Consider the following 23059-nt stretch of genomic DNA (forward strand, 5'->3'; position numbering starts at 1 on the left):
TAACGGACATGAAATGTGCACAGCATACTTAATAGACAAAGGTTACTGTAGACTTTTCAATATGGCCAAACAATATTGCTTTGTTGGCATTCATGACACTGATATAGGCATTCATTGCTATTGGCATTGATATTCAAATTGATCTCTGTTGAAAAAACATTACGACTGCATGAGTTAGAGTTTGTTGGCCAACCTGCAGTGGGCAAGCAGTGGGGCACAGGGGTGGTGAGGTGTCTAAAGGTGTGGCACACAGTTTGAGGTGTGTAATTGAGGAGGGGTATGGGGCACTTTGAGTCGGATGGGGAACTGGGTTGTGGTTTGATATGGTTAAAAGAAAATGTGTAGTCATTGTCTTAAGCATAGCATGAGGTGGTGGTGCTTAAGAGCAACACTGGTTTGGTGAGGGTGGAATACTTTATGGTTTCAGTCCCTGTGTTAAAGTTGCAAGCAGATAAACCATTCCATATAAAGGGAGGGGTGCTTTGCGCTTCCCTTGTTTGCACTATGGGTGGGACATCAGTGGGAAGTAAAAGGTTATGGTGGAGGGAAGGGGGTGAATTTTTCTGTTCCTGCGGAGTTGTTGATCTTGTATGTGGCTGTCTACCTTGTCCTGTGGCATCTAAGCCCCTTGAAGATGTTGGCTGTGTGGCATGGAATTGCCAAGTGCAGCACATCTTGGCTTCAGCCACACCCAGTGGGAAGGCGGTGGTGTGGGATCTGCGCAAGAATGAGCCTATCATTAAAGTCAGTGACCACACCAACCGTGTGAGTACTCATGATGCTTTTTGAGCACTTATTATGACCTCTAGTTAGCAAACTTGGACACCTTTGCTGAGCACTTGTTATTCTTTGGCAAAGTGGGTGACAATTATGTATTTTGTTTTTTAATCATCTTTGTTGCAGATGCGCTGTTCTGGCATCGCTTGGCATCCAGATGTGGCCACACAGATGGTGTTAGCATCTGAAGATGACCGCATGCCTGTTATTCAAATGTGGGACCTGCGCTTCGCCACCTCCCCTCTGCGGGTGTTCGAGAATCATTCTCGGTTAGTACCTTACCCTGCATTTGCATTTTCCCATCTTGCGACAACTTTGGCAAAATTTCTGTCATGTTTGTTCACAATTTATGAGCTGAGGTGAAAGCATTCTGGGCTTTGGCTATGTTTCGTTCCTGCTGCTGGACGACCTTGTTGCTTATTTAGTTATCACCAAAATGAATTGATGTCGTTAGGACCTGGGTTAGTATACATACAAATTAGTTTCATCAGGGTTAGGGTTAAATAGGTACACTAATTTGGTGCAAGTAATCACCCTGATATTGAGGTAATGTGTTCATGTTGTTGAATGTCGACTATTTTTCAGGGGCATTCTGACCATCGCTTGGAGTCGGGCAGACCCTGAGTTGCTGCTCAGCTGTGCCAAAGACAACCGCATACTCTGCTGGAACCCCAACACTGGAGAGGTTTGTTTCTACTGATGTGACAGACATACCGAAGTCATATTTTGGTTGCTTTCGCATACGTGGCAAACGATCGTGATTTCTGTCGGCTGGTCTGCTCTTTGGATCTGAGCACTTGCCTCTTGTTACTGTTACTCCAAGTTCAAAGTTCATATTTCGTCCATTTAACCATTGTTTAAGAAAATACTTTTGATTCGCTAAAAGTACACCGATATCTCTTTATGCCTTTATTCTGCTGATAATATATCCACGTCATTAAGATGCATAGTCTTTGCGATTAATTTTGATGAGGTAATGACAAAAACATTTAATTTGTTTGAAATGAATATATTTTTATTATTATCATTATTTTTTAATGTCCAAAATTGGTCTCAAAAACGATTTGTCCTTTTTAAATACAGAAGTATTGGCTCAAGGAGGGCAACAAATACACACAATTTCACACCACTCAGTGACCCCTGGTGCTCTTGGTTTTCTACTTTATTAATTTACAAGTCTTTTTTTCAGTTCATGCTGTCGTTTGTACATAAATCACATGCAGGACAAATACACTAGGAAACAAAAGTTATATTGTACATCAATTACAAATACATCTATATAATAAAGCAGGAGTGTATCTGTCTGTGTCTGTTTGTTTGTCTGTCTATCCTTAAACTACTCCCTCAGTTTTGGTGCGAGCCCCACCAAACTTTTTTGGGGTCCGAGTGGGCGTCCTAATGTGGGTGGGAGGTTTCGTAAATTTCTCAATGCAATTATGATTTTGAGTTTCCATCCGTACGAAGCTGTTCTCTCTCTCGGCATGGAAATCATTCATGGGTTCGGCATTTGCAGTTTCGCCATTTACCACGTGTGGATACATTTGCTGGTTCAGTGAACCATCATCATTGTTATCAGCTTCATTATCATCAGTAAAGGTGCATTGATTTTTCTCAGTACTACTCCCACAGTTTTGGGGCCAGCCCCACCAAATTTTCTGTGCACCTTTGGGGTCCCTGCCCATCATGTCTGGATTAACAACGGGGCACCTTCATCTTGGGAGGGCTCTCAAACTTTACCTTTTTTTGCCTTTTTACTTTTATTCATCACAAGGCAATACAACCTGTCGTTTCACTGATGGGAATATTGAGATATAGAGATATTCTGGGAGATGTGACATCCAGTTTGATGTTCAGCTGAGACTGCACACACATTGATGACACACCCTGGCTAGACAGCTTTGAGCGAGCGTGTGTAACTCTCGGCTCTCCTGTCGTGATGTGGCAATTCATTGCTTGGTAACAACTGAAAACATTTTTTCACTCATTGTAATCATCTAATTTATTTTGCCTTCCTACCTCCGGAGATGTCCCCGATTGAAGAGCGCTTGCCAAGTGGCGTAAGCATTCAAGCGAGCATCCCAACGAAACGGTTGAAGAAACTTTTCAAAATGAAACGTATAATTTTTAAAAATATATCTGTCTATGTCAAAGTGACGGGTTATATAATGAAAGCATTTTGTTCGAAAATGGGAAACGTTTTGTAAATAAAAATTACACAATTTCAGCGGGTGAGCCATTTTCCGAGGCACTGCATGACAATGCGGGGCCAAACGCAGGCGTGTCGGGCCTGAACTTTGTTCAAGTTGATCGATATATTCAGTGACATTGTGAATACCTTTGCCGTGTCTTGCCATGGCTTGGAATCGAACAACCAAGCTCGCCAAGTGGCTTAAACACTCAAGCAAGCATATCCAATGAAACTGTTGATAAGGAACGGCTGGCTTGGCAAGCGATTAGCGTTCACCGATTGGTCATGTAAACACCATGCACCCGGAGACCTCTGGAATGTCAAGCAATATCCGAATCTAATAAATGCACACTTTTTTTTTTTAAAGCAGTCAGAACTGCTGCTGAGGTAAAATTAACCCTTTGAACCCTTGCGGCCGGTAAACCGGCCACTATTCAAACCTCCATAAACCTGAGCAGCCGGTTTATTGCCAATCGGCCGCTATTTAAACCTCCATAAACCTGATCGTCCGGTCAGTAATCGGCCGTCACATGCTCTTGTTTACAAACTCATCACGAGCAACTTCCTGAGCAATTTGCGGCTCCGTTGTATTTCACATGATCTTCGGTCTGCGTTGCCATTAATTGCTCAGGAAATGTGAGGGAGGCTTTTGCTGTGCACATGATTTGGTTGTTCTCCCACCACTTCCCGTTCCGTCCGAGTGTGCGTGCCGTAATAGTCTCGCTAGAATTGCGAGTGCGAAGGAGGTTTTTTGCTGTGCGCACACTAATTTGATACACACACCAGTCGGCCAATCCTTGAGAATACGCCGAAGTGCATGATTTGCGAAAGTAGTAACACAAGATTCACGAAAGTGTTTGTAGGTTTTCGCGAAAATCGTTCCAAAATGAGTCAATGTTGTCAGTTGATGAGGTGTTGAGCTCAAATGAAGAAGGTATCGATTATGATGATGATTATTATGGTAATGAGAGTGATTTTTGTTTTTTTTGAGGCAGAGAATGACTTGTCCAATGGAGAAGGTGAAACTGACAGTGCTGACGACAATGCTGGGGAAGTTCCCAGAGGTGTTGGTAGGGGGCGTGGTCGTGGCAGAGGAGACGGACGGGATAGACCAAGGCCTGACTCCCACCCAAGATGGACAAGAGCCACTGCAGGGTTTCAATGAATGCCAGTTTATACCTAATGAGCAACCGGGGCCTAAAATTTTACCAAACGCAATAAATGTGGGAAGTACTCCACTTGACTATTTTAGCTTGTTCTGGGATGATGTTTTTTTCGGATTTACTTCTCACAGAGGCTAATCGCAAAGCTGAACGTGTGATTGCAGTCAAACCAAACAATTATGCAGCAAAATCTTTCCAACAAAAGCCTCTTACTTTGGCAGAGTTGAAGGCATTTTTGGGGCTCCGAGTCATCATGCAAATGTTGATACATAAAGATAGGTGCGAGCAGTACTGGCAGTCTAAGGATGCTACGCTTGCTTACACGCCTGGTTTTCCAAAGGTCATGACAAGAGACCGGTTCCTTTCAGTTTGGCCTCCTACATTGTGTAAATGAGGATGATCCCTGGCTTGACAAGACTGATAAAATATATAAGACCCACCCAGTGTTCAATTATTTGATTGAGAAGTTCAAGCATTTGTTCCAGATTGTGAACTTTCACTTGAGGGAATGTTCATCACTAAAAACAAACTGTCATTCAAACAGTACATAAAGGACAAGTCGATCCATTGGGGAAACGATACTTTTCGACGGTGTAACAGTGAAAATGGGTAATTCTTACGTATTGAAAAGTCGGGCAATAACTGCTGATTTGACTGGCACCACAAAGTAGAGTGTTGGTGATAAACTCAAAAAATAAGAAAGTAAGATGGTCTTTTATTCAAAATATCATTTATTTGTAATTACAGGGCTAGAAAAACATTTTTACAGGCAGAAAACCAAAATAAAACAAATTTCAACTTTTCAGTTATTTTTCTCCAGGGAGCGCAGGGTGTAGCCAGGCAGCAGTTGTCACTATCTGATCAGTACTTCAATAAATTTGCCAACTTTGATTTTTCACTTTTATTTGTTCAAGGACATCATACTGAATCACTTTCAACTTGTCTTCCAATTTTCAGTGTCATATTTCACCACCTGGGGGCACTTTTCCAAAATGGCTGCCAAAATCACAGAAAAATGTTAAAAACATAATATTGACCACACATATCAACCGATATGATGATGTTTTCTGGATTGTTTCATCCTATATGATGATCAACTGATATGATGATGCGATGAAGGTACTAAGTTGGTGCAAAATGCTGCAAAGCTTGTGCAGGTCATCAGCAAGCAAGGACACCCATTTGAGGAGAGTGACATGTTTAACCTGGTGACATTCGCTGTAACCCCTAGTGAAGTACATCAGAACATTGAAAATCGTGATCAACTTGGAAGAGAGTCAATAGAGAAGTTTGTTTTGAGTAAAATGGTTGAAAAGCAAGTTGGATTTTGGGATCCGCAGAAGAAGAACAACATTGCCGACTTCAGGGATGTTGGACCTGTAGTAAAGGCAAAGGTTAAGGGCCAGTTGATGTCCATCAAACAGGAGAGAAACCTGCTTTCTAGACTACTGGTTGTCACCAAAAGTCGACCTGAGTTCCAAGTGAAAGATGCAATCGGAGAATATGAATTTGACAGTACTCCACCATCCAACTTTCAGCCAGATGGTAATATGATAATGCTCTCTGGTAAATCCCAGGTAGTGCAATCTGTCATGAATCTGCCTCTACCAGAAAATGTAAATCAGCCTTCAGAAGAAGATGCAAATGGCGACACAGCAACACCAATTCTGATAGTGGATGCAATGTGCATTGTCAACATGGTGACGCAGACAGAGGAGAGGTTCACCGCTGCTCATTTTGCAGCCACATTTGTTGAAATCATTGACAGCATGAGTAAACCATATAAGGAAATTTGAGTAGTCTTTGACCAGTATCTAGCTGGGTCTCTTCAACAAACAACACGAGACAAGAGGACCAAAAAGAACACATGCATTCATTACCATGTTAATGATTCTACAGAGATCAAGAATGTGGTCATTTCTGGCACACATTGACACAAAAGCTGAACTCACCCAATATCTCGCGGATAAATGGCTAGATCATTACAAAGGAAGCCCAAAGATGGTTCTGGTGATGCATCGCACATTGATGAAATCCAATGGCAACTTGTCTGACATAGCGTCAATGTCAGAAATGACTGCAGGGCATCACAACCTGGAGGAAGGTGACCAGTTGGTCTTGTTAAATGCTATCGATGTCATGCACAAAGACAAGAATGCCAAATTAGATGTATTTTCCGTAGATACAGATGTCCTTGTTTTACTCACAGGTACCTATCCATTGCTTCCTCCAATGACCTGCTTACTGAGGAAAAAAGGAGAAAGGATACCAATCTGGGAAAGCTACCATAAACTTGGAAAAGAGAGAGCAGATGCCTTTGTGGGATGGTATGCCTTCAAAGGGACAGACAATGCGGGCACATTTGCTGGAAAGGGAGTCACAAGTAATTTCAAGGAATTTATGAATAGTGATGGCCCCATATTAGATGCATTTACTGCTTTTGGAAGAAGTACTGAAGTGCCAGAGTGGGTTTTCAAGCAGATGGAATGCTACGTATGTATTTTGTACAAGCCATCTGGAAGTGTAGAGAGTGTAAGAGAGTTACGTGGTCCCTGTTTGCACAGAATGGAAAGGAGGGCCGGCAACTCCCTCCCACCTTCGGAACATTAAAACCTCACACAGAACGGGCGTTTTTCATGGCGTTGGTTTGGAAGTCATCCTGCAAGCCATGCCCCAACATTCCGCCACCAACCAACTATTCTTGGCAACTTCAGCATGGTAATTTGATACCAGTATTAAGTGAAAATCCACCAGTACCAAAAGCTCTTGGAGCTTCGAAGCTGTTCCTGTCGCAGTACCTGCATGACAAACAGATGTGGATGCCGAAATAATACACTGGTGTGCACCGATGCTTGCTGATGGGTGTGAAAATTCAGAGGACTATATTGCAGAAATAGAAGAAGAGGAGGAGCTTTTTTCGACCAGTTCATATTTGACAGGCCCTATAATATTAATCTGCCATAGACAATACAGGGGTGATGAACTTACGAGATATAATTTGAACTTCAGATGGTATTGCATGGAAAATGTTTATTATACTTCACAAGTATTGGTAACTAAACAAAATTGATGTCAGGATACTTGTCCAAAAAGTGTAACAATAACGTATGGCGGTCTGGGAAAACCCGTCAGAAGTCGCGCTGGACAAGTTCCTTGTTTGAACAAACGGTACAAACACATATCAATTTATGTTTACTTCCCATTGTTACCATGCACGCTTATTCCAAAAGAGTATGGACCTGCTTGTTCCATACTCTTTTGAATAAGCGTACATGGTAACGATAGGCGGAAAAAAAAAACAATAAATTGTTCTGTTGCGTGACCGTTTTAAACAAGGAACTTGTCCACCGCGACTTCCGATGGGTTTTCAAAAACCACCACACATATTTCATCTGTAGGCCGACAACATTATTGTCTATGAGTACACATTAATTGATTGAGTTAAGGTGTATCCAAATCACTAAAACCTTAATATGTCATGTATTGAAGGAAATCATCTTTAACTAGTGAAAACATTTGGGACACTGCATAAAAGTGAACATTTCAGTTGAATTTGAACCAAAACGGTAATCTTTATAATGAATGATACATTTTATGGGAATTTTTAATCATTTTGGCCGCCATCTTGGAGAAATGCACCCTCTTTGAGTACTTAACTACAATGTTTTTGATACTTAAGCTTACTGTTAAACTTACTTGAAGATCATTTGGCCAAAACATTAGGAAATATCATTCTAAATTGCTGGAATTATTGGTGAAAATTACGTTTTTAACAGCTTTTTTATGATTTTGGCAGCCATTTTGAAAACACGCCCTCACATGGTGAAATACTTAATTGAAAATTAGAAGACAAGTTGAAAGTAATTCATTGTGATGTCCTTGAACAAATAAAAGTGAAAAAAATCAAAGTTGGGAAAATTCTTGAAGTAGGTGCCAACTGCTGCCTGACTAGTGGTGAAGCTGAAAGTCAAAGGAGCTCAGGGTTAAAACAGTTAAGAAGTTTACATTTTGAAATTCGGCTCAGGTTAAGAGATTGTAGAGGTTATGACATTGCGGAAATAAAATAAAGCCACGAACACTGGCATCTCCGGGCATTTATAAGCATTGCAATCTATCCAGCGATTTGTAGGTATGATGATCGAGCATTCAATGATATGAGTGAGGAAAGTGGTCGGGGGGGGGGGGGAACAACAAAAAACTTTATCGCTAAGAAACTGTTGCGGTCTGTTCCAAGGCAAGGCATTGTTGAGCAGGCCAAAAAAAAATGTGAATTAAGACCCCAGCGAGGTAACCAAGGATAACACTGCCTTGATAAAAGATAATTAAATAAGGTCATTAATTATCTTTTAAAGGGGTGTTTTAATTAACCAAAACACCCAGTTTTTATTCATGCACCATCTTGGAGTTCCCTTAGTATACATGCTAAGTTTGGGGCTGCTTGGTTTCATGGTTTTGGAGTCATGGACGGACAGACACAAACTGATATTTTTTGGTATATATTTAACAGCTTACTGCCATGCTGGAAGTACGTGAGCAACCTTAAAGGTGCACAGAATCAGAAAATTTGTTTGATGTTATATTGATGTTAAAGTAATAAACAAAGAACTGAGCGTGTTTTTTTAATCATAATAATATTTTGAGCTGTTCGAGTTTTAAGAAGCCAACCTGGCGGGTACTGAGCTGTCCTAAAAATTCCAGAAAACTGTCATGGTCATTACGTCATTTGCATGATGTAATTGAGGGAAAGATTTTGTCTCAGTCCACAATGGATAATGGCAGACTCATCAGAAAGTGAATTTGATGAATAATTTTCTGATCAACAATCACAAGGAAACACAAGGAAATTCGACACAGATGAAGGCCATTCAGACCATCATACTTGTGCCACATCAACACAAGATCAAAATAAGAAAATGCAAAATGTTATTTATTAATTTATTTTTAATTAAGTGTTGTTTGTGGGGTTTTTTTGTAGTTTTTGTATTTTCACCCCCCCCCCTCTCAAGGCAGGGGACATGGGCTTGGTTAAAAAACACATCAACAACCACACCACCCCTTGATGAGACCCCCACCAACCACTCTGTATACATACACACAATCAGCCATCAATGCTCAAGCTACCTAAAAATCCTACCAACATCCCTATACCCCTCTATCTCCATAACTTCCAGGTACCTATCAAATTCCAATTTAAACTTCACTACTGTTTCTGCTGCCACTACCTTTCCAGGGAGACCATTCCATGCATGAACTACTCTGAGTAAAAGACCCCTGCCTTACTGCCACCTTAACTCTCCTCTTCCTTAACTTTCCTCTCAGGCTATGGCCCCTGGTCCTATCACTGTTTACTTTGCTGAATAATTACTTTGCACTTTTGTCTATACCCTTCATGATCTTAAACATCTCTATCATATCTCCTCGTAACCACCTCCTCGTGTAAAAAGCCCCGTCTCCTTCAGCCGCTCCTCATAGCTGAGTCTAGCTAGGCCCGGAATCAATCTAGTAGCCCTGCACTGAACCCTCTGTGGCATCTATGTCCTTCCTAAGTTGTGGTGACCAAAACTGCATATAATATTCTAGAGGTGGCCTCACTAAATTCCTGTACAATGTTAATACCACCTCTTTTGATTTATAAATGATTCCCCTCCGAATACAACCTAAAACCCTATTTGCTTTACCTATAGCTGCTTGGCATTGTGCTGCCTGCTTACCTCACATATATGACTCCCATATATATGATCCTTCTCCTGTGTGACACACTCCAAAATTACCCCTTGCATCTTGTAATCTCTATTTTCATTGTTCTTTCCCATCCCCAACACCTTACACTTGCTCAGGTTGAATTGCAGCTGCCAATCTTTTGCCCAATCTATGCAAGTATCAATACTTTCCTGAATCTGATCACCACCCCCTCTGCTATCTACTTTACCTGTAAGCTTTGCTTCATCTGCAAATTTGGAAAGCTTACTCTTCACAGCATTATCCAAATCATTGATGTAAATAATGAATAGTAATGGTCCGAGTACTTATCCCTGAAGTACTCCATTACTTACATCCTCCCATCACTACATCCTCCCACTCACAGCCGCTCTTTGCATCCTATTACTAAGCCAGTTTGCAATACAATTAGCTACCTGACCAGCCACTCCACAAGCCCTCACTTTGGCTAACAACCTCTGATGTGGTACCTTATCAAATGCCTTCTTAAAGTTTAGATATACTATGTCCACTGCCTTTCTCATCCACCCAATCAGACACTGCTTCATGTAACTCTAAAAGATTTGTAAAACAGGAACTACCTTTGGTAAACCCATGCTGACTACCTTTAATTAGTTTGTGTTTATTTAAATGGTTCTTCATCTGGTGCTTAGTTAATGTCTCCAACACCTTCCCCACAACTGAAGTCAAACTAACAGGTCTATCGTTTCCCAAATCTTCTCCGGATCCTTTCTTAAATAATGGTGTTGCATATTTTGCTACTCTCCAATCCTCTGGTAGCTGTCCTGACTCCAGTGAGCTTTTGAAAATATCCGTTAACATCTCGCTTACCTGCTCAGACAACTTCTTCAACACTCTCGGGTGCATATTATCTGGCCCCAGGGCCTTATCTACTTTTAGATTTCTGAGCTGTTCCTTTACTTCCTCCATTCCAACCTGGATCTTCTGTAAAAGCCCTTCCTCACCTCCTCGATAGACTCTCAGCTATTGGCAATTCTCCTGACTGTTCTTGTGTAAAAGTTGAAGCAAAATACCTGTTTAATAAGCCTGCCATTTCACTTTCCTCACTAACTACTCTCCCGGTGCTATTCCTCAATGGGCCCACACTGGCTCTAACCTGTTCTTTTCCCCTGATATACTTAAAGAAAGCCTTGCTGTTATGCTTAATATTATTAGCCATGTCCTTCTCATACACTCTTTTGGCTTGCTGAGTTATTTTATTAACTTGCCTCTGTTTACTCCGATAGTGATATATCTAACTCCAGTCCTGTTATTTTATACCTAATACATGCCTTCTGCTTCTCCTTAATAGCATTCCTTATTTCATTACTCAACCACCCTGGTCTCTTTCTCCTTCAAGTTTTACATCTCATTGGAGTGTACTTTGCACTCGACACATTTGCTCCCTTGAAGGTTTCCCATTTTTTGATGCTGATTGTCCTATTGCTAACTTCTCCCCATCTACATCGCCCTACTCGGTCTTCATACCCTCAAGGATAGCCTTACTTTACTATCTTGAACTCTAACCTGTAACAGAATCTTTGCACACACAATGTTATGTGTAACATATGCAAGACTCCAGCTTGTAGGCCATCCAGATCGTGCCGGAAGTGCAGTTTTTATTTTATTTTATTTTATTTTATTTCCTAGTTCCGTTGAGATAACCAACAACAATAACAACACCACCAACACTGAAGTTGTTTCTGAATTGCAGGTACTTTAAACGTACATTACATCTTCCTCTTCAAGATGGAAAAGAGCAGTGAACAAGTTATTGTTACACGAGCAAATAGTACGGAACTCAAACCAATGTAGTCAGAGAAATAGAAGCAGGGATCATAAACAAAATGAAACATCAAATAAATGGAAGCATTGATCACTTGCAAAGTCCAACTCAGTCCCAAAACAAAACAACAGATCAAACACTTCAATCCACATTACCTTGCCACAAATCAAATCCAATTCAGTGCTAGGAAACATCCAAACTTAACAAGGGTAACATTTACAGTTCATCACAAGTCACATCTGTTTGGTCTATGATTGATACGCCCACTTCGAGTACAATTTACGCACGGGGTGACTGAGCGAGCTGTAGACACTGGTGGGGTGACTGCTCTGTCTGGCTCACCCAGATCTACAGAAGGTGCAGTGTCACAAGCTGGAGGCTTCAAGTCTGACGAACCGCTTAAGTCATCATGGGCCTCACTGGTAGCATATCAGTATCAACGAAAGACCGATCGAGAGTAACACCCTCATTGGCTGCACTGGTGCTCTTACGTAAATGTTGATGGTTATGGTGACAAGTGTCACCCATTTCTCAGGATTGAATAACGTATTAACATGGCTCGGAATGCTGCTTCAGTCACAGCTGGTATCCACCTTTTGGAACCCATAGGAGGCTCCATTCTAACTCCATCATTCTGATGTAATGGTGGAAGATCTTTGAGTGAGTGCCTATCATGGTAGAACTTCTTGTTTTGCTTTTTTCCAGGTCAAAGTGCCTTTTCACAGCATCAGTCGTAAGCCATATGCACTAGAAGACCTCGGGCAATGGGAAGGGTATTCCTCGGACGTCTTCCCATCAGGAGTTGAACCGGTGATAGATGAATGCCTTCTCGTGGCATTGTGCGATAATCCAGCAAGGCCAGGTGCTTGTCTGTAGATTTTTGCCAGTCGTTTTACCATTTGTACAACCCTCTCTATCTCTCCATTTGAACGTAGCTATCTGGGGCTAGATGTTCTCAGAATGATTCCGTGATCATTGCAGAATTTTCTTACAAGTTGTGAATTGTACATAGTCCCATTATCACTCGGTAGAATCTCCGGTAGACCATGTCGACTAAACTGTGCTTTTTGCCGCTCAAGAGTTGAACTGCAGCGTAAATCCTTCACTTCATCCACCTCTGAATTTGGAGTAATAGTTTACTGTTATCAGGTATGTCTTAGCATCATACTGGAACAGGTCTGTCCCAGTTTCACTCCAAGGTAGCAATTGGTTTCGGAGTCTGTTTCATGGGCTCAGCAGGCAGGCAATTTTGATAGTCTGCACACTTGGAACAATTCTGAACAGTTTGCTCTTTGTCCGCATTCATGGAGGGCCAGTATTGAACCTCCCTAGCTTGTTACTTGCACTTGACTTTTCTGAGATGCGATTCGTGAATCGGGCTCAGCATGTGGAGTCTCAGATTAGGTGGTACGACGATTTGCATGCCTTTGTACATGATTCCATCCGTAACCGAAAGTTCACTCCGAGAATCCCAGTATGGTCGAAGACAGAATGATACATCTCGCCTGGCCTCTGGCCATCCATCAAGAATCATGGATTGTAAATGACTGAGTTCTGACTGAGTAGCTTTTTGAAGATTCGCATACTTCTTGTCAGAGACAGATAGAAAATCCAACATTGAAATATGCTCCAAGTTGTCCAGTTTCGAATGTGTATCTGGCAGGTAGGCTCGAGAAAGGGTGTCAAGACGCTGCATATCCTCCCCTCTTGTTTACTGAATGTTGAGGTCATACCATTGCAGTCATAGTAGCATGCTCTGCAGTCTCATCGGAGTTGACAGCATCAGCTTCTTGGCAATCATTTCCAGAGGCTTATGGTCATTGTAGACGGTGACTGGTTTCCCAAATATATAACAATGATACTTCTTGCAGGCATGGACTATGCAGAGCATCTCCTTCTCTATTTATGTCTCTGTAAGGTGTCTCCGTAAGGGTCTGGGAACTGTATGCGACGGGTTGGTTTTTGTAAGAGAACTGCACCAAGTCCACTTTGGCTCACGTCAGTGAATCTGGTTTGTTAACATCGAAGAATGCAAGAACAGGCGGAGAACAGCAAAGTTCCTTCAGTTTTTCAATTGCTCTGGCTTGAGCTGGTTGCCATTGATATTCAACAAATGATTTCCGCAGCTCTCGGAGTGGAACTAACTCGTCACTCAACCGAGGGATGAATTTTGACAGATAGGTGATATATCCAATGAAACACCTCACAGCTTCCTTATCGGTCGGAATCGGCATACTATGAACTGCCTCAACTTTGGTCGGTACAGGAGATAATCCATGTGTCCTACATACTGTACCTGTGGCTGGTTGGTTTTGTACTTCTGCAGATTCAACTTCAGATTGTAATTTGTTGCTCTCTCAATGACTTTTTTTTCAGAATTCGATCATGCAGCTCCATGTTTGGACGAGCTACAAGAATGTCATCCATGATTGCGAATGCTCCATCTATGCCTTCAATCATCTGGTCCATAATCCTCTGAAAATTTTCAGGTGCACATTTCAGTTCTAAAGGAAGCCGAAGCCACCTATACCTACCGAATGGTGAATTGAAACACGTCAGATAGGATAATTCCTCGTCCAGTTTGATTTGTAGGAACCCTGACTCTGTGTCAAGCACTGAGAACACATTGGCATCAAGGAGACTTGCAACGACCTTCTCAACAGTGCGCATGGGATGGTGTTCCCTCTTGATGACCTTGTTCAGATCAGACGGATCAACACAGATTCTCAGTTTGTAATTACTGAGAGATACCACCACTGAGCGAACCCATTCAGTTGGTTCATTAATTTTAGCAATGTATTCATTGGATTCCATCTCCCCCCCCTCCCCAGTCAGGTTTTTATACGTGGCCAGAGGGAAGCTGGTCGTCACCGCGAAGCGTGTACCACTCCCTTCATACCAGGTTGCAATTTAATTGTATACATGCTTGGCAGAGTTCCAGTAGTTCGCACTAGGTCCGGATATTCCTTCAACTCAGAAAGAATGTCACCGGGGTCCACTTCAGTTCCAATGGATTTGAGTCTGATGATCAGACGCAGAACTTCAGCTGCATCTCCAGATATTATGTTTTCCTGTGAGAGAGCGGCCACTTCAAATGTTGTGGTGAATGTCTTGCCACGGTACTGAATAGGAAGATCCACGGCTGTGACAGGTTTATCCTGTGATTTGAGTAGGTGCACAATACCTTGGCTGATTGATGGAGTTCAACAGTGTGTGTGAAATGCTAATAAAAATCGGATAGTGTCATTTGTGTTGCAGCAAGCTCTGGTATCAATTCTTAAGTTACTTGCCTTCCTAATACCAAGAGAGACTGCCTCCATTTGTCACCACGTGATGCAGCCATTGTCTGCAGTGCACTAATCCGTATAATTTGCCCATTGGTTTCATCTATGTACTCGGTTGTATCAGCACAAGCACCATCCAACTGAGTTTCAGCCAAATGTATGCTGGCACATCGGTGGCAAGCTGCAAGCCAATGATTCTGTTTCTTGCAGTAAGAGCAGGTGGATCTATTGCTGGGCATTCACTGTGATTCCATGCATGGTTAGCATCCTTACCACGGCGGTGACAGCTGTCCTTATGTTGGGGTCTGTTCGGGGTTGATCTCCTGCATGATGGCAGTTGTGGTGCTGGGTTTGATTGTGGTTTCAGCCTCGCTTGTTTGTGGTGTACAGCAGCTACACTCGTGTCCTCATCATGGACAATGTGAACTTGAGTCCTTGAAAGCTCATGTTGCTGACTCACTTGAAGAGCTTTGGCCAGCGTAAGTTCCTCACCTCTGTCGACAGGCACTCCTGGACCTTCTCGTACATGCATTGGATAATCGCATCCACAAGTGCATCTTCAGATTGCACATATTCGAAGTTCAATAGAATGAGATGCAAGTCATTAACAAAGTTGTCAAACGATTTCTCAGAGTTTTGTTTCCTCTTGAACAGCCGATGCCTCGTGATGCGCTTGTTTTTTCGGGGACGAATATACAATTCGAATTTATCCAGAACTTTGTGGAGGTCATCCTTCTCACCTTCAGTCCATTCAAAAGTCTTGTATATCTCTCGTCTTTGTTCTCCGATCCATCTTCCAAGCCAGCCTGCCTTGCGTTTGTCAGGCAGATCAGCCTACAGACCATCAAAAACAAATCCAATGTGATTTTGAAATCAAACAAATTCCTGATGGAACAATGTCGAATCCTAGTCAATCATGGGGTGCTCAACATTAACCGACTCCATAGTTTACGTATTTCAGATACCAGATTCAGATGGCATGAATGGATGGAGTTATTTGCAGATCACTTCTGATACCATGTAACATATGCAAGACTGCAGCTTGTAGGCCATCCGGATCACGCCAGAAGTGCGTTTTTTTTCCAATTTACCTAGTTCCGTTGAGATAACCAATAACAACACTGAAGTTTGTGAACTGCAGGCACTTCAAACATACATTACATTATGGTGACTTGTTCCTAAATGCTCCCCTACCTCCACCTCCTCCACCATATTGGGATCGTTATTTAAAAGGAGGTCTAACACTGCAGTCCTCCTCGTGGGCTTATCGCCAAACTGTGTTTAAAAGCAATCCTGGATTGAATCAAGGAAATCCTCATCTGCTCTGCCCTTTCCTTGTTCCTGGACCCAATTTCTCCCTGGCAAGTTAAAATCCTCCATTATCAATACTTTTCCCTGACCACATGCCCTTTTGACTTCTTCATGCACTCCTCCTTCCTCCTCTTCCTTCACACCTGGACCCCTATAAAAGCATTCTACCAGGATCATACTGTTTTTATACTCTCCAATCTCTCCCTACACAGAATCATCTCCATTAATTTCCTCCTTAATATTACCTCTTTCTCTTGATGCAATGCTGTCCTTTACCCAGATTGCTACTCCTCTTCCTCTTCTCTCCTTCCTATCACAACGATACACCTTGTAGACTTCTAATCCTGTCCTCCAGTTACTCTCCTCTTTAAACCATGTCTCACTCACTGCAACTATATCGTACTCCTTGCTATCTACTTTGGCTTCAAGCTCTTCCATCTTTTTATTTAAATTTCTGGCATTGGTATAGAATATGTTTAATTTTTCCCTTCCTGAAATTCTATTTTCTTGTCCGGCCTTACACATCACAATTTTATCATCAGTTCCTTCCTTAATAGCTTCCCCACCTCTGCTGACCTAAAAAAAAAAAAAAGCCTGAATTTCTTCCTCAATTCCCACTGCAAACTTTGCTGCCCCCTTTCTATTTAACATATGGCCATCATTTTGAAAACACTCCCTTTGTTCCCTAAATTATTCTCACTGCTTCTGAAATGCAAAACCTTCCTCCCTATACCATTCTTCCAGCCATTGGTTGACGTCTATTGTTCTGATCATAATTTTTACGTCGTTTCCTAATCTGGGGAGAGAATCCCAGAAAACATTACTTCACAACCCTTTGCTTTCAGCCACTTACCCAATATCCTGTATCTATTTTTCAAAACCACTCGGTAAACTTTCCTGAAATGTTTTGCTCCGAGATGTACCACAACCAACTTCTTTCTACCATGACCCGGTACGATATCGTTCACCCTTCCTTCAATGTTCCTAACTCCTACTCCTTCCTTATATTACGATGATAATCAAAATAGTTATGTCAAATGTGCTGTCAGACTGTACATGTATGAACCCGAGGTGGAAATTGGGGATGACATTAGTCATTAAATATTTTCCATTCACAACAATCAGGGCGACATTGAAGAAAGACTGCAATAATAACTGGTAGAATAGATAAATAACTGGTAGATAGAATGTGGTAAAGTTGGAGTTTAGTTGTATTTTGATGCAATACTTCTCTGTAATTATTGCAGTAACTCGAACGGCACTAGGTTTTGTATTTAATTCAACTGATTGCTTTGTTTAAATTCCATCATTGCTATTCCAACACAAAGACATTTAATCTCATTTGCAAATGAAAGCGTTTGAACATATTTGGAAACTAATTTATCACTCCAAGTGATTAGTCCGATGACGTCATTACAGGGATTTCTCAACTGCTACTTGGTCTTATTGACGAAACACTGTACTGCCTTTACTTTTTAGGTCATCTCTACCATAATAAAGCCGGACCAAATGTCCGTCCGTACGTCACTCCGTCGACAATTTTTCTTTCCGATCTTATTGAAACTTAGTATGTGGGTGGAGGTCGATGAGTGTTGCACAACAATATAACTTTTGTCCGGGTTCAATATCAGGGTCAAGGTCACGAGGTCACGTAAGTTATAAAAATCGCCATTTTCAAAACCTATCTAGTCTGCCATTCTACAAGATATTTGGCAACTGTTTATTGATTATGACAGTAAAAAATATTATCTTTTATCTAACCGGACAGATTTTTGAATTTCCTTCACGTTTGATCGTCACGTGATCTGGAAGATGGCCAAAAACGCCGATGTGATTCGCAAAGAAGGAAGGAAGGAAGGAAGGAGAAATGAAATATAAATATAAAACACATTTTTAGCCTTTTATATTTATACCTTAAATGCCGAAGGTGCAAAAGTTTCAAAACCCGTAATGTAAACGTCGGCATTTATTTTCAAAATATAATTTCGTGCGCGCGCACCAAAATGCCGAGTCATCTTCAGCCAAACTGCGCTGTTCGAGCTGCGAGTAGAACTACGCAGTAGTCTTCGGTCATAACTGAACATTGAGAACTTGTGGTATTATAGTGATGACCATCACCCCCACACAGGGGTAATTTTTTAAAATATAGTTTGCAGTAACTGAAAAAAACAAAGGGATAAATAGCATCCTGGGATGAAGGTATGAAATGGGGTGTTGGGGGGGGGGGGGTTGGTGGAGGTTTTCATCAAGTGTTACATAAAATGTTAGAGGGTGTCTGTTTAAGCGTTACAAGAGGGTTGGGATTGTCAGATCTGCCAAAAAATACGTTATGTAATTTTTGAATGGCCACTAACAGGTTTCTGTGAAGTTTGTGATATCACGATAAGGGAGCAGAAAGCGTGACATGTTCCGTTGTTTTGACCTGGGAATGCCCGTTTGCTTTTGTGAGTGGGAGGAGGATGAGAGTTGAGATGGGACAGCTTTGGAAGGGTGTGGTGGGGGTGCGGTGAGGACTTTCGGTGGGATTTGAAGGCTTGGGTGTGGGGAGGGGATCGATGCCTTTGGGTTGGGAGGGGAAGGTGAGGACTTGGGGTTGGAGGGGGAGGAGGGAAAAGGGGAAGGAGAGCAAAGATTGGACTATGTTAGGAAGAGAAGTATAAGGTTTTTTTGATGAGTTTTCAGGTGTGTGCGTGCGTGCGTCAAAAGTCAAAGGTGGAAATGAGAATGATTGATTATTGCAGTTTCTAACTTGTAGACAATTTAACGTCGAATGTGTATTGTCATGCATCGCGCACAGTGTTTCTCTAGCCCTGTACGTTTGTACCCGCCGTGCCTGCATGCCCGGCTCATGCCTGCTCAGTGGAACACGCGTCCACAAATACCAGACATGACGTTGTGAAAGTTATTTGTTGCTGTTAAACTATGCACCATGGACACTGAGATTAAACATCATTTCATAGTTTTTTTTTTTTCTTCTGATTATGCGGACCTATAAGCTCGCAATGTTTCCTGGAAATACCTTCGTATTTCTGCCATATTTGTGTAGGTGGTAATTGGACGGTCTCTGAGCATGCAATGCATTCGTTAAATGTAATAGTGAAGCATTTCCTCACTGTAGGTTGTGTAACTATTATTTATTTGGAATGGCAAAGGCGGTGAAAGACTGAAGATATATTCACAAAACAACTTCACTCTCCCATTTCTCGCGTCTACTCCAGTTTTTCGAGAGCCCCCCCCCATCCCCCACCCCTCATTTTCAGTTTTCACCAATTCCCTCACAACTCAGTCCAGTCTCCAGCTCACAGTGATTCATTGGCAGTGCACCACAACATTTCTGGTCAGGGTATAGAGCACATTCATGTTGAGCAGCAGACCTTATAATATAGGAAAGTGTGAAATGTGTGATAACCCAGTTAACACACCGACTTTGGAACAACATTGGGTCAACATCAGGTCGACGTTAGGTTGACGTGATTTTGTCATCATCGCTTTTGCAAGCAATTGTAAACGTTGGCCCGACGTTGGAAAATGTATGTCCTTTTCACAACCAATTGCTTTAACTTTTACAACCGCTTTTACAAACTTTTATGTCATCCAGCTATTACGTGTATATTCTGTCCGGAAACAAGGATTTATTTATTATCTTGCCAAAATGAAGTTTTTGCAAGATATGTTAGTCAGCTTGTATGTTTTTTTTTGTATCTTTTTTTGTTTGTTTTTTTTGTTTGTCTGTAATCACTTATCGATCACTCTGCAGAGCACAGTTATCATTGGAAATTTTTGTAACTTCGCATATCAGAGTCCTATAGAGGTCCCTTTCAGCACATAAAATTTTCAAGGTCAAAGTCACTTTGTCGCAAATCAGGGGAGTTGACGAAACCCTTATTTTTTTGAGTAATTTTGATCGGATCGTCTTCAAACTTCATCGGAATATAGTTCATGGTCTGGAGCTCAGATGATTCATTTTTGGTGGCGATCGGCCTTGACCTTCATGGTTAGCGCTGGAGGTCAAGTTTTTGACCCCAAGGTCAAATTTTGAAATATTGGATACCATATCGAGTAATCCCTCATATGAAAGCGCTTGATAAGTGCTTTCCAGATCTGTCAAAAGTTTGACGCTATGACGTCATTTGATGACATCATGACGAAAAAACGGATTTTTCATGAAAATTTTATTTTCTCAGTTCTCATCAAAATCTCTTTATTTCATGTACAACGGTCCTGGAGAGATACCATTAACCGTACGAAAATATAAAGGTCAAAGGTCAAGGTCACAAAAAGGTCAAGCATCAAGGTCAACAAAACCATTATTTTTTGAGTAACTTTAATCCAATAAATAAGTCACTCATGTTCACATTTTGGCAAGATGCTGGTCACCCTGGGGGTGACATTGGGTTTTTTTTTTGGGGGGTGGGGGGGGTCACAGGCATCAAAATAGATTTTTTTTTTAACTCAAAATTTGATATTGGATCATTCCTGGTGGAATGTTTTGCCATCGTTCAACTTTGCTTTAGTTGGGAAGCATGGGGATTTGCAATGGTGTGCCATCGACTTCGCTTTAGTTTTGTTTCATTTTCATTTCTTGGCATCAACCTTACGAATGATGCCGTCGAAGCACCCTCCTTGAAATGGCTGCTTAATCATCCGAAAGGTATCTATGCGAATGTCATCAAGGTGCTCCCACAATGGGCCGTGTGTCAGTGTTGTTTTTCACCAACGACTTTGGCTTTGTCATTTGATTTTTCTAGAATAAAAAGTCTATGCCAACCTTGAACGACCCTCGTATGCCGAATCATTGTTTAAGTTTTCACCTTAAACATTATAGTTCCAATCTGTGGTGGATACTGAATCGAGTTGTGGAACATTACCTTTTTTATCTTGCCAAAACTTCGTTTTGGCAAGATATGTTAGTCAGCTTGTGTTTTTTTTTTGTCTGTAATCACGTATCGATCACTCTGTAGAGCACAGTTATCATTGGAAATTTTGTAATTTCGCATATCAGAGTCCTATTGAGGTCCCTTTCAGCGCATAAAATTTTCAAAGTCAAGGTCAAAGGTCAAGGTCACTTTGTCGCAAATCAGGGGAGTCGACGAAACCCTTATTTTTTTGAGTAATTTTGATCGGATCCTCTTCAAACTTCATGGGAATATAGTTCATGGTCTGGCGCTCAGCTGATTAATTTTTGGTGGCGATCGGCCTTGACCTTCATGGTTAGCGCTGGAGGTCGAAAGTTTATGACCCCAAGGTCAAATTTTGAAATCTTAGATACCATATCGAGTAATACCTCATATGAAAGCGCTTGATAAGTGCTTTCCAGATCTGTCAAAAGTTTGACGCTATGACGTCATTTGATGACGTCATGACAAAAAAAACGGATTTTTCATGAAAATTTTATTTGTTTTTTTGTCTGTAATCATTGGATTTTTTTCACCTTTATATCACTTTGTAGAGCACAATTCTCATCGGAAACTCTTGTGGGTACAAATATCGTAGTATTATTACAATACCCTTCAGCACACATAAAGGTCAAGGTCACTTTGCGGTAAATCATGGAGGTCGACGAAACCCTTATTTTTTGAGTAATTTTAATCGAATCATCTCCAAACTTTATGGGAATGTAGTATATGGTCTGGTGCTCAGCTGGTTAGTTTTTGGTGGCGATTGGCCTTGACCTTCATGGTTAGCGCCTTAGGTCGAAATATTTTGACCCCAAGGTCAAATTTTGAAATCTTAGGTGCCATATCGTGTAATACCTCAAATTGAACACCTCGATGAGTGCTTTCTAGATATGTCAAGCTTGAGACATTATGACGTCATTTGGTGACGTTATGAGGCAAACGCATACTTTTCATGGTTACTCTGTAGAACGATTCTCATCGGAATCTCTCGTAGGCAGATATTCCTCAAGGAGTCGCTCCTGGTGGATAGCAGCTCTGTTCACCTCAGTGTGACCTTCAAGAAGTCACATGTGGTCACCTTTTGGCAAGATACGGGTCACCCTGCGGGTGACATTGGTTTTTATTGATTTATTTTTTATTTTTTATTATTATATTTTTTGCACGATTGACGGTCCGATCTGATTGAAACTTGCCAGTAATATTGCTGGGGACCCGCGGATGTGCCTTTTCGAGGTTTGATATTAATCGGACGAGCGGTTCCCAAGTTACGGCCATTTATCTGTCGACCAATATCTGCGAGAGAGGGTGACTGGAGAGGGGGGGGATGAGTGGGGGCGAGAGAGGAGGCGGGATGAGAGTGGGGCGGCGAGAGAGGAGGGGGTGAGAGAGAGGGGGCGAGAGAGGGCTGCACACACTGGCACGCACCTACGGGCACACACCTACTGGCCCACAGTATTATTAGTCATTTGTTTTTGTTTTTGTTTTTAAATGCTAATTTTACAAAAGTTGGTGACCATCACATTTTTTTTGTCTGGACAGAAGACTTGTCATGATTATGCTACATGGTAACTGATTGATAGTGCAATTTTTTTCCTGCGTTGATGACATTTGATGGATTTGCACACATGCAGTATCAAGGAAATGATGTTGGTATTCAAATCGTTTTTTTTTTTTTTCAACGTTCAGCACTGCATATCATAATTGCCGTTTCTGCATTAAGTACAAGACATGTTGAAGGGCCAGTGGAACAAAAAAAGTCACTTTTTTTGATTGTTGAGTTGAACTGCATTGTTTTCACAATTCAGCATTGACTTGGTATGTTTTTTTTTGTTGTTTTTTTTTCTTAACGCAAAGTTTGAAGCTCATGGAAGAGGTGAGATTTATCTTGCGAAAACTTTCCTCACTCACCTTAAACTTTCTTTTTTTTAATTCTC

At 41.5% G+C, this 23059-nt stretch overlaps 1 protein-coding gene across 3 annotated transcripts in view; it reads left to right on the forward strand.

The window, feature by feature from the left end:
- LOC147018854 (protein transport protein Sec31A-like) overlaps window positions 1-23059 on the forward strand; it is a 197475-nt gene that overhangs the window by 36041 nt on the left and 138375 nt on the right. For all 3 annotated transcript variants that reach the window (XM_085898953.1, XM_085898951.1, XM_085898952.1), the window contains exons 6-8: window positions 625-765; window positions 904-1046; window positions 1363-1462. In XM_085898953.1, the coding sequence (XP_085755079.1) occupies window positions 625-765; window positions 904-1046; window positions 1363-1462 (384 nt within the window). The remainder of the gene's footprint in view (window positions 1-624; window positions 766-903; window positions 1047-1362; window positions 1463-23059) is intronic.

The sequence above is a fragment of the Eptatretus burgeri genome, chromosome 10, assembly GCF_056783735.1.
Source record: "Eptatretus burgeri isolate ZD-2024b chromosome 10, Ebu_testis_v1, whole genome shotgun sequence".
Classification (NCBI taxonomy): Eukaryota; Metazoa; Chordata; class Myxini; order Myxiniformes; family Myxinidae; genus Eptatretus; species Eptatretus burgeri.